Genomic DNA, 12,731 nt, shown 5'->3' on the forward strand with positions numbered 1-12,731 from the left:
ACAAGTTTGATTTTAATTTGTATAAATAGAAATCTGTAATTATTTAATTAGAAAAGAGATACGTCCTAGTGAACCCTAATTTAAATAACTTTCTTACATATTCTTAACATTATAAGCTAAATAATTTTTTTTATTATTATATTTTAATTAATTTGAAAGTAGTGTAGAAATAAGGCCTAGGACAATTATAGTGTTATGTGTTATAAGACTGTATTGTAAATTTAAAAACAATTATTATTTAGATAAATATAATAATAATTATATTAGAACGCTTATTTATCTTTAATAGTATATTATTTAATGACCCACGAGGATGAAGTATGTACTCGTACGGGTGAATAATAGCTTATTATATGCGAGTAAAATGTAATATTTCTGCGAAATTAATACAGGGTATCCAATTAATTTGCACTTAATTTAAATTTAAAAAAATAAAATAATTTCATTGAATTTGCATTCACGTTATAACCCGTATGGAAATTCTAATCTTTCTATATTAACAATTTCTTTTCTTCATAAATACGAGAAGTGGTATTCTGTGGGTAAATTGGCTGATTACTGTAGAAAATTATTTAAAGATTTTTAAATCAATTTTTACATCAATTCATAAATTTTGTTCACATTAATTTTTATACGCTTCAAAAATGTTGATGTCGACATTTACAGGTTTCGATTATCGATACGCTCGATTCCTAGTTTCATTGGCTAAAACTAAATAAGCAGGGTAAAAATATCTCCTACATCTATTAACTAGGTTAAAAAAAATAAAACAACCGGTGAAATTTTTATGTTTTATTTAATATATATGTATATAGATTTTTCAAAACACCACTAATGTACAAAAAATATCTGTGTCATTAAATAATGTTTATTTCTGTCAATTTGTTCCATTTTTTTTTTAAGTTATTTTACTCGTAAAGTTTGTGGGAGAGGGTGGGGGGAGAGGAGGAAGGGATGCAGTGGATAATTGACAATATAATCATCCAGAAGTATGAATGCTATTTTTTACTTAAACAAACTCTGAACTCGTACGGACGACGAATCCAGTAACAGTAACATGGCTTCTGCCTATCACAATATCCAACAAAAAACGAATCCTAAATAACGTACGTTAAATTATGTATAAAATATTAACAGTTATCCTTCAAAGTGTTTTTTTTTTCGATGGTGCGAATCTATCCAAACTTTCCAAACCGAACCTCGATATTCTCCCATCCAATAAAGTGGAGAAGATCGGAGCTTCACTCGACCACAGGACACCAAATACGTCCAATAAGAAAATATAATAAATATACAAGAGATATTTAACATCGTTCCATCTACATACGTCGTTATGTACAAGCGATTATTCGAGTCCTGGGTCTCGCACCATCTGTTTACCCCTTAACTAAATATACTCTAACGCAACAAGTGAATATTTTTATATAGTAATGCACTTTTGATACAGCTAACCTGTATGGATTACAGCCTGCGTATTTAAGGTTATTTTAACGCGTTTTAAAAACAAAAATAGCTTGTTTGTTTCATTCTAATTTAGTGCATGTGGATGTTTTAATTTAGCCTTAACACAAGATAAGTGTGCCTCAAAACGGTAGTTTTTTTTTGTAATTTTGGTTCTCTTTTCACACAATAGCGTCAATATAGCCTTAACGAATGAGGTACCCGGTAGAATTATAACTCTGGATCACAAAAGATCGTTTCTTTTTTTAAATATCTCGTCGAAAGGGTAATTTATATGTATATCACGCTCCTGATCACTTAGCACATTGTTCCAGTTCATCTTTCCAATATAAATTAGTTTTAGCATTAAATACAACATTTTTTAAATAACGAGTGTTTTAGCGAACTCCTGCTTGCTATCGGATTAATATTTATTATTAAATATACAATGAGCAATACTATAACGTACGAGCGGCATCTCTTTGGTTCATACATACATACATACTATAGACAACTGTTTCTTCTTTTTTTTTAATATAGTATCTAATAAGTAAGGTAGGTAGGTAGGTTTATATTTACAGCATGTAAATACGAAACGTGACATTTCGTAATGGGTTATTATAACATAGACAGACGGATCCTCTCTAAAACACCAGTTTTAGCCCTTTAGTAACTTTAGACCTAAAATTATATGATCCCGAGAAACAATTAGGGTAAAACATTTTCTGGAGATCCTAGTCTCAATATCTCTACGTACAATCATTGTAAAAGTGAAGACATTTCTCACCCCATTTGTTTCTCATTTCATCGTTATTTATCGTAACACCAAGTGCGACGTACCGCACATTTTCCTTTATATACAGTGCGTTAATTAATTAATATTATTATTAGCATTTCTGTCTTTATTAAGCTCCAGCCCCGCTGACGGATTTCACTCATCGAACGAAACGTGCTATTTTCATTATTTACTCTGATCCGACAAGAGTTGTTGCAACAACGACGTCTTGCTGTGTTGATCACCTTGTCGTCCTTCCTCCATAATAGTCTGCAAAAGAAAAATGTTGAAATGAGATCATTAATAGTGGACAAAGGTTTATAATGAGTAGGTAAAAAAGTCAAACGTAACTTTTTTATTAACTGGTATAAAAAAAAGACCTTAATAAAAGTTGTTCAGTTGATATTTTAGTATACAAGGTGTTTCAAATTCGATCCTCAACATGGGGATCTCGGAACCTATAAGAGATACGAAGATGGTTAAATTAAGCAAAGTTAAGAATTTTTGAGCTTAACAATATGTTGCATAAAAAAATTAAAATTCCGAATAGTTTCGAAGATATTCGAAAAAATCCGAAATTTAACAAATCGATTTAATTTTTTTCCGAGCTTATCTGAGCCACTTTTTTCTTGCTACATGATGGTGTTTTTAGATTTTTAATACGACGTTTCATTTTTTGCCAACCTTTAGAATCATATTATCCAAATAATCATCAAAATCGGACCTTAAAAACTGACAAGAAAAGAGTTCCATTAATAAAATACCAAAAACGACCAAAAATTCGATTTTTACAAATAAGTGCCCAAACATTTAAACTAAATCACACTTGTGATTGAATTTTATTTATCTTTTTAATCATTTATATTAATTGTTCGGAATCATTTTTCTTATGATTGACATTTGACGTAATTTTCTAGTTTTTCCAAACAATCAAAGTTTTTTTTTAAATTTTTTGTCAAGCATTTAGATTAAAGTCTTATATTTTCCATGTATTTGAAGTCTTTTTCTATTTTATTTTAAAAAATTACGTAAAATGCCTGGACAACAGAAAATTGTGCAAAATTCCTAGAAAATATTTCAAAAAATATCGAAATTTAGGCGTAAAAATTTTCATCAAATGTCTGAAATAAAATAGAAAATTAATCCAGTTTTCTGGAAAATCTACAGAATTACGTTAAATGCCTGGAAATAATTAAAAAATTACTCCATTAACCTGGAAAATTATAGGAAAAACCAAAAACATGCCAATTTCACAAATTTCAAAAAAAAATCTTAAAAACGCGATAGCTTACCCTAAAAACTTAAAATTAAATAAAAACATTATATTACAACTAACTGCAAGACGTAAAAAAATTACCTCAAAATCCTGTAATAAAACAGAATTTTATTACAAATTCCTGGTATAATATAAAATTACTCAAAAAGTCTTAAAAATTTTAAGAATAATTTCAAAAATTCTGAGATTAAAAATTGAAAAGAAAAACTTATTTTAAAACATTAAAATTAAAACATCAATTTTGTGTAATAATAATAATTTTCCCAAATTGTAGGGGATTATTTTGGCTCCAAATGCATTTATCATTTGTGTTAAAAACCCCACAGTGTTGTACGTTAATCGGTCCATATCACATAATACATTTTTAATCATATCTTTCCTTTCTTCATTCGTAAAAACCATAATTGCTTAAATTATTAGTAAAATAACTGTCAGTTTGTACTAGAATACTAATATACAATGCATGCTATCATCACTACTTGTTAACATAATATATTCAGACAAAATCATCTGACATTGTCATCCTAAATGATAAACTAAAACTGCTACATCTACTAAACTGTTTAAAAGCAGAACAAGAAATGAGGTGCAACATAAATATCAACAAAAAAAAATTATGGTCCTTAGTCGCAAATCACATCTTGATGCTGCCCTATAGACTTATTTCAAAAATATAGACAAACTAATTCAGGTTAAATGTTGTATCACAAAATATTGAAATCTAGATAGGATAATAATATGGTGTAGAATAGAGACGGGCCCGAATATTTCAATATTTTCAAAATAATAACGTACTAAATAATTTTTATTAAGGTCACTTTTGCAAATACCAGAAACGTTATAGACATTATGCGCAATGTTTTTTTCATTACGCGTAAATTGTTGATTATAAACGTACACAACATACTACAATCGAAAAGCATGACAATGTTAATTTAAAAGCTGCATTGTCCACAAGAGATTGTCCAAAAAAACCCATAAATGAAAGAAAACTGTAAGGCAAAGTCTCATAGGTATGTAATATTATTCGGTTAATCATTTCATAACTTAATTTAAATGAAGAAAAATCTGAAAAAAATGTTTTTCGTTCTAAGGAGAAATTGTCAAACCTAAAATATCATTTAACATATCTGTTATTTTAAAAATTTAAGCAATCCGTAAGGAACCATTTGATATAAGCTTTTGTAGTTTAAGACACTAGGTTGCAAGACCATTTTTTTTCCAATAGAATGGAAAGTTTACTTTCTATCTATATATATCTATAGATAAATTTAATAAGCTACATTAGTTTTAATAGAGCTAAAGTTTTTATCTACAAAGATTTAACTAATATGCATGATAAGTGAAGAAATATTTATAAACATATTTAAAAACATTGTGAAGCATTTTTGTGGCTTAAATACATTTTGAGTTACATCCAAAAATTACCAGGGATTCTAGACAAATCCAAAACCAGAATATAAAAATTATTTGATATCTATGGAGTGCAAATATGAATACTAATATTTTGTAAATTTTGTTTAAATGTTCAATTTTAAATTACATACTTATGAGATCTTGTTTTTATCTCTTGTCTTATTTTAATTATACATAGAACCAAATATTAAAAATAATATATCAAGATCATACACATGCACAAATTAATTTTTTTAGCATTCTACGGTAATACAGTAAATAATATAGCACAACAAATCCTTAACTGCCCTATTTCTATGTAACTGAATAACATATTAAGTATCGATTTATGTTTTTTTTTTTTTAAAGGATGTCCATTATTTGTGGGAATTTTTTGAAAAAACTTTGTAGGTCAATTTAACGTAAAATAGTTAATTTGTAAGTTAATGTTGTTAAGTTAAAATGTAATGAGTATTTTGCCACTAATTTTTAAAGGCTGTTTTTTCCTTAAATGAATTTTTTTTACTAAAAGAAAAAGACCGAGATTTTCTGAAAATAATAACATACCCTATCTACTAAAAGCCATCAAAGCAACAAAAAGCAGGCAAACAATAATACTAATAATTAGTAAAAATAAAACATAAGGAGTAAGAAAGAGAAAGAAATACTATAGTGATAGTAAGTGGTAAGGCTTACCCTGGTCGTAGCCTGAGGCTGCGGCGAGACTGAGGCCATTTCGGAGCCGATCGCGCCCCACAATTTCGGACTCTCACCCCTCGCACCTGCTCGCAACAATTACAACGTCATTCAGTACCCACCCCTCGACAGACCCACCCTGTCTACTCCACTTTCGATTAAACCGTAGACAAAGTGCTTCTGTTCCCAAAGTTAAATATAAAATTAGTAATATACAACATACACTTAAAGATTCACACAAGAAATAATTTACGTTTTATATGTACATCCCAATTATTTTGAAGGGTTTTATCGGTTCGTTATACAGTGTAGACGGTATAAAGGATCATTCTGAGGGACTGGTAGCAAGATTTTACTGGTTTTTAACACTAGTGCTTCGGTGCCTTTTTTTTTCAATGTAAAACTTATTAGTATTAAGTCAGTTGTTTTATTATTATTCTGTCTTCAGTCATATTTTAAACTTTCTATAATAACTATAATAGTTGTAAGAAAGTTATTTAATACTTTTTTTATAACTGGCCTATCTAAATCCTGAAAGAAGTTCTCTGAAAAACCCCTTTGACTTTAACCAATTTTTTAAATTTTTGATTACGTCCGGGCAGTCACAGTAATACTTAATTTCTGAATGAGGTGTCGGGGATACCTTGACTTGATTTCTTGATACTCTTGTATTTTCCAATCGTTTCCTTCTCTTTCTAGAAGCCTTCGTGTCCTGTTTCGTAACTGAACGCCTCTCCAAAAAAAATTCTAAAGCCCTTTCTCTATCGAACGTAGGAGTAAGCCAGACTATGAAGTACATATTTATTAGTGTAACGATATTGTAAACACCGAGAAACCAGTTGAACCTCCATCATTCCGGAATGACAGAAGTCGCATACCGCACCGCATCGCCAATAGTTGTCAATTTAGAGAACCAAAATTTGGAATGTTGGCGCGAGTTTTAAACACTTGTAAATAAATATCTGTATTAGTTGTTTTAATTCATACTTAACGAACAAGAGAAATGCTACAATAGTGTCAAAACCATTTAGGGGGCAAATTTAATTTAATACTCTACACCGAATACTCTGTATGAACCCAAAAAACTCAAATCTTGCCATGCTTTTCCTTTGTAATGGTGGTGGTTGATTGCCCAGGCGCCCACTTTAACCCATTGGTTGGTTAATAACATCCCGACCCCGTAAGCGGCCCAAACAATGATCCACCCCGAAATAAAGTTTTTTTTACAAAAGAATAATAATTCCCTAACGAATGATCAAATTTAAATGGAGACTTACCGGGTGGCATTTCAAAGGAGATCCCCAACGCTTCGAGATCGACGTTGCCTTGCTGGGCGAGTTGCTGAAGTTGGGGGGCGGCAGAGGAATCCGAGGCGGTGGGCCGGGGTCCCGCTCCTTGGGCGGTACGCGCCCCCACAACCGCCCTTAACTCTTGACGCACGAATTCGCTCGTGGGGTTCCCGGTATTACCGCCGCCGCCAGACGAGGAGCCTGCGTTAAGGAGAAAACCAAAAATTATTAACAAATTTACTGTCAGTGCTTACTTAAAACCCCCTTTTCTTTCTCTATTTTATTAGTGTCACATATTTCTTGTTGAGAGTCCTAAAGATGATATCGTACAAACCGAAACGTAAACTTTGATCCCGCCGACGTTTCGCTTGCACTGAATGACTCTTACCAGTTTGTGAAGGGGTGCTGCCCCTGCGTTCGTAAACGTTCATTTGGGGCGTTTGTTGATCGTTATAACTACTATTAAATGGGGAGGAGTCCTGCTGTTGTTGTTGTTGATGGGGATGATGAAGTGCCGGGGGATACATCATGGGGCTGGGCGGGGCCGACTGGTGGGGGTGATTTTGCGGGGGATACGATAACGGGCCGGCGTTGCCGTGATAAAGACGGGGGGAACCTGGAAAACGCACACGTCACCGCTAGTCGAGTCACTAGGGAGCGTTCGTGTGGTTTTCGCATTCGTTTTGGTGTATTCCAAACATTTATGTTAATTACATGTTTATGCTTAATTAGGGTGTGAGCTGCTTAGCGCGTTCGTTCGAGAACCCATTTGCGTAATATTTTAAAAACGTTAAGAATGTTGTAACATATATTGTAAGTACGGTTTATGAGTAATAAAATGAAAAGTGCCTAATGATTTATTTCAAAGGTGCCATTAGCCTGGAACCCTGTAGCGCTCCATAGTATTATTTTCTCTCGCGATCGTAGTATTATGCAGAAAAATAGGGGTCTTTTTTTATCAAGTCAAACGTTAGTCGTACTGTAGAACTAATGGTATGACTAACGTTAATCTTATCGCAAGAACAACCTATTGTAAAAGGTGTAAAATAGCCACTCCGTCAGAGGAATCTAAAAGACTACAATAATATCATTTAATATTTTTAGGCATTTAGGTTAAATTATTACGACTATAAGAGATTACTTTGGTTACGTTTAATATGTTTCTTTTATTAGTATATCATATTCGGAGTAATTTTCCTAGAATATTATTATTATTATTATTATTATTACGTAGCGGTATAAGTTCAGGTCAAAAATATAATACCTAATAATAAATTAAAAATTATACCTGCAATAATTCATGTGTCGGATTATACTATAACTATTGCTTATTTTTTAGGTAGTTTTCAAAAATTATTCTTAAAGTTTGATATAAGTAGGTAAAGAAAGGTATAAAAAAGGTTTATATGTCGATGGCTTATTTTACAATTTAATTAGATGTATTGTATTCACATAACTAAGAAGTTACTTGTTGCAAATTAAAAAAATGTTTTATCCTTGAGAAGACATCAGCATTTAAAGTGGATCTGCGGACTTACGACACAAAGGACGATAAAAAAAATAGTTAAAGCGTGATAGTTTATCAGTTGACACAAAAAAAAATGTTTGATGTTTATAGTAAGTATCCTTCTAAAATGTGGTGAGTCGATATTATATGGAGAAAAATATATGTACAGCGAACAAATGATTTCCACATTGGATACCTTGTTGCAAAGAATAAAAAAAGTCAAAACAGGACATCTATCCTTAAAAATAGTTCCAAAATTTAAAAAATTAATAAACGACGAGTCAGTATGAAATCGGTCCAATTGAAAACATGGAGAATAGAATACTTGACAGCAGTGCATCAATATAGACAGGATAGAAGGGATATTGTTTATTTAGATAAGACGTGGTAGGGCACTCATGAAGCTCCAGATAAAGGCTGGGTAGATTCCATCAAATAAAGGTAACGAATTACTATAATTCATGCTGGGACAAACAACAGGTTTATACCAAATATGATATTTATAAAAATTTCACTTCACTTAAATTATTTAAAAATTGGTTTACAAATAAATTATTACCCAATATTCCTCCAAATAGTATCAAAGTAATGGATAACGCGCATTATCACAATCGAACTCTTAATAAAAGGCTGTGAATCTATGACACCAACGATCCAGAAAAAACAATTGTTTGAATTATTAAAATCATTATCAATACAAAACAATATTATTGTGACAGTTTAGCGACAAAAATTGCTAAACGTTTAAATCAACTTTCAATTCTTCTATTATAAAATTAATTCAATCGGAATTTAAAAAAAAAACAAAAAGTTGAGAAAACTGGGTAAAACATATCAAAAACATTGCACGTACCTGAACATACGTCTAATACCCTCGATAATTATCAAGTTAAATGACGATAGTGAGAATGAAAATAAATTATAGCAATTGTAGTTGTGTAAATTGCAATACTGTATATATTTATTTTATTTGTCACTGTATACATTTATGTGTTAAAATTTGTAAGTAAATTTTATACTTTATTTTTACAGATAGGTACATATACAGTTTTGTATTTTTATCAATAAAATAAAGTAGTACTACATTTATTTTATTAATTCTATTACCAACGACGAGACGAGTCCGTCCTACCCACCATTTTATCGAAGCAAGCAAGTCTAATCTTAATAGTACTGAATATTAATGACTTTCTTAAAGAACACCTCACAACATTTTATTGTTTTGATAATTTAGCTTTCCATGTATTCTACAAGAATCTAAGAAAACCAAGGAGGTAACTGCACTTAATCAAAAATTGGTTGATTTTCATTCTGAAAGATCATCATTTGAAGAAGAAATTGAAAATAAATCTGGAAACAATAAAGGCTCTTCAAAAAGAAATCAAATAACAAGAACTCTACAGCACAATTTAGCCAGCTGAAAGAACAGTTTATCACTGAATTACATCCAAGTCTACTGTCTCAGTATGTACACAAACCTTTTTGTTTAATGAAACCACCTCAAGAGTGAAATCATGAGTAAAATTTTTAGTTTTATATGTTCATTTATACTAAAATCAAAATTGTCGATTAGAACCAGAAGCTAACAAGAACTTCAGCAGGCCAGTTTTTATCTTTTTATGTAGCAATGTCTCATATTACTGCACATAAAATTAAACACAAGTCTGTAAATTGCACGAATCCAATTATGCCTGATGTTTCCATAACAGTTGACCCAATACGTGATAACTATTTACGTCAACAAACAAATTTATGTTCACAAAAAGTAAATAAAATACCAACATAGTTCTTTTAAACATTCAGTTTGTACAATCTAAAACAGACAAATTATTTATATTCTAGGAATCACTTCTCTAAACTAACTCCTAGTCTTCGTCATAATAGACTCTAATTGAGATTTGGCTACGACTTAAACCATTTTATATGTCACTATGTATTAGTAGCTTAGAGGTTTTAATAGATTAAGTACAATTCTTGATGGTATTTTGATTATGCTAGAACAATCTTTGAAGGATAACCAGAAAGAAGAGGCTTTTTCAAGTCAATTCTCAGTTAATTCAACTTTAATATTGACAGGAGGCTTTAATATTAATTACTTACAAGTCAGTTCTTTTTTTTGTTAAATTTATTTAATTTGAGTTGACGGAAATGGAGAAGCTGCTTAACCAGCGGCGTAGTGAGAAACATATTTTTGGGAAAATTGTTATAAAATTGGGGACCAGATTTAATTTATGGTAATTTTCTATTTAATGTAGTTTGCCCTTAAGTGATTTACCACAATTATCGTTAATGGGCTGGAGCAATTTAAAGGAATTAATACAAAACACACACCCAACACCGTCCGAATGGTAGGTTTTTTCTTCCCAGAAATGTAAATATTTAATTATATTTACTGCTAAATACCATCTAACTTAGAGATATGTAATATCATAGAGAACGACCCTATCTAAAATAAACAGGAACTGATTTTCCAACAAGCTCCGTCTTCTTTGCTCCTTAATACTCGATAAATTCGCGCATTTTTTGTCGCCTTCAGACATAATTTATCAGGTCACCTGGGGATTCTTTGGCCTGCTTGAACCTATCAAAGAAACAATGTAAATATATCGCATGTGGGAACATAGTTGCGAAAGATAAAAATCAGGAGTTTTGATAGGTGTCCAAAATAAATTTGGTCTGACGGAGATATTTAAAAGAAACTGTTCCAGGATGCTGGAAATTACTAAAAATATCTGCATACTGTTTAATATGACTGTCTATTTTTAGCTTTATACTCTTTTATGTAACATTTTTATTTTAGTTATAGGAGTAGTACTCTGTGAAACTGTATAAATTTGACAATAAAACATATTTGAATTATTAAGTTAAAAACTCAATTTCAGACACCCTATATTACATTTCTTTAAGTAAATGCAGTTAGACTAAGGCTACTATAATAATAATTCTACCACTCCAATACTATCTATATTTCACAAGCTTCAGTTTTGAAATAAAGCCGAAAATTCTCTTTTTTTTTTTTCAACTTGATTCAAACATGCAACCACAACGCTTTAAGGGATAACAAAAAAAATTACGATAAAATAATGAATTAGTATCCTACGGTTGTTGTTTTAAAGCCTAATAGTTGTATAAGACAGCAGCCAATCCAAAAATTAAAATAAAAACTACGTAACCAACGCGTTAAATATGCCGCAAACCACTAAAGATAATAAGAGAAACTATTTTTGAGAAACAGGAGTAAGAGAGAAAAAATCTAACATGCACCAAAACGAATGTTCAAAAACCACATTACGCAACTATAGATTTTTAAATAAATAATTTACAAAAGGGAGCAATTAGCCCTCGAAAAGCTGCATGGGAATAAACAGGTCGGTGAAAACCTGATTTTTCCTTTAATGTTTGCTATTTTGTTTCTTTATTTTAAGTAAAACTCATGCTTGCCGAACGTCTGTATTAATTTGTTAAAATACTGAAACCAATAAAGTAACTATCTAAAAGTTCAGCAAGAAATAGCATGCACAAAAGTCTTTATTATATACAGGAGGCGTTAAAATTAGCATTAAAGGATTTGGTAATTAACTAACTTAGAGAGAGCCAATATTTAAATCAGGTATAGTATAAAAATTATTTTTGCATAATTGCTCAACATGTACATTGTGTCTCATTTTGGTTATTATCATAGACTCTGAGCTACTGTTAAAAATAGAAAACCAATGCAGTTTGCTATTTTTGTTGCATTCTGAGATACAAGGTCTTTAACTTTCAAGGATAATAAGACTAGTATAATTTAAAGAAAAAAATTAGCTATGGTAAGGCATGAAAACAAAATGGTTTAACAATTTGAGAATTTTGAAAGTAATGGCATTAATTGTGTGGTGGCATATAGCAAATAAATTTTTTTTTAAGATCTAATTAAAATCTCTATTGTTGTAACAAATTCATAATGAGTTATTACGTCACTTTTATAGTAAAAATCAATTTAGAAAATACCACCTCACACGCTCAATTACTAGGAACCAATTTCAAAATTATGTAAATTAAAGCAAAGTGAATTTATACTATTAAATGAAGATAAATGCATAGCTACTAGTTTAGTTGTTACACAATACAAAACGTCAAAAAATCACTGGAATAAGAAAAATATTACATTCAAATTTGTATTCTATAAAACATGGGTAAATTGATTTGACATAATTATTACACACTTAATTATTACATAAGAGATGGTGAACCTATTCTGGGTATTCAATGTTCTAAAGGACATACCTGATAATTAAAACCAACATGAAACACAGTGTACTAAAAAAACCGTTGACAAGGCATTTTTTCTCCGAGATTAGCACTTTAAAGCCT

General features: G+C 30.7%; 1 protein-coding gene across 7 annotated transcripts in view; it reads right to left on the reverse strand.

The window, feature by feature from the left end:
* Positions 1-777: 777 nt before the first annotated feature.
* Positions 778-12,731, reverse strand: part of LOC126738915 (nuclear receptor coactivator 3) — a 139,879-nt gene continuing 127,925 nt past the window's right edge. For 5 of the 7 annotated variants that reach the window (XM_050444398.1, XM_050444395.1, XM_050444396.1 and 2 more), the window contains 4 exons: positions 7,260-7,487; positions 6,860-7,072; positions 5,583-5,668; positions 778-2,485 (listed from right to left, as the gene is read on the reverse strand). In XM_050444398.1, coding sequence (XP_050300355.1) covers positions 2,402-2,485; positions 5,583-5,668; positions 6,860-7,072; positions 7,260-7,487 — 611 coding nt within the window. In that variant the 3' untranslated portion in view covers positions 778-2,401. The remainder of the gene's footprint in view (positions 2,486-5,582; positions 5,669-6,859; positions 7,073-7,259; positions 7,488-12,731) is intronic. The other 2 variants (XM_050444399.1, XM_050444397.1) reach the window with 2 other exon arrangements.

This window comes from Anthonomus grandis, chromosome 7, assembly GCF_022605725.1.
Source record: "Anthonomus grandis grandis chromosome 7, icAntGran1.3, whole genome shotgun sequence".
NCBI classification, from domain to species: domain Eukaryota; kingdom Metazoa; phylum Arthropoda; class Insecta; order Coleoptera; family Curculionidae; genus Anthonomus; species Anthonomus grandis.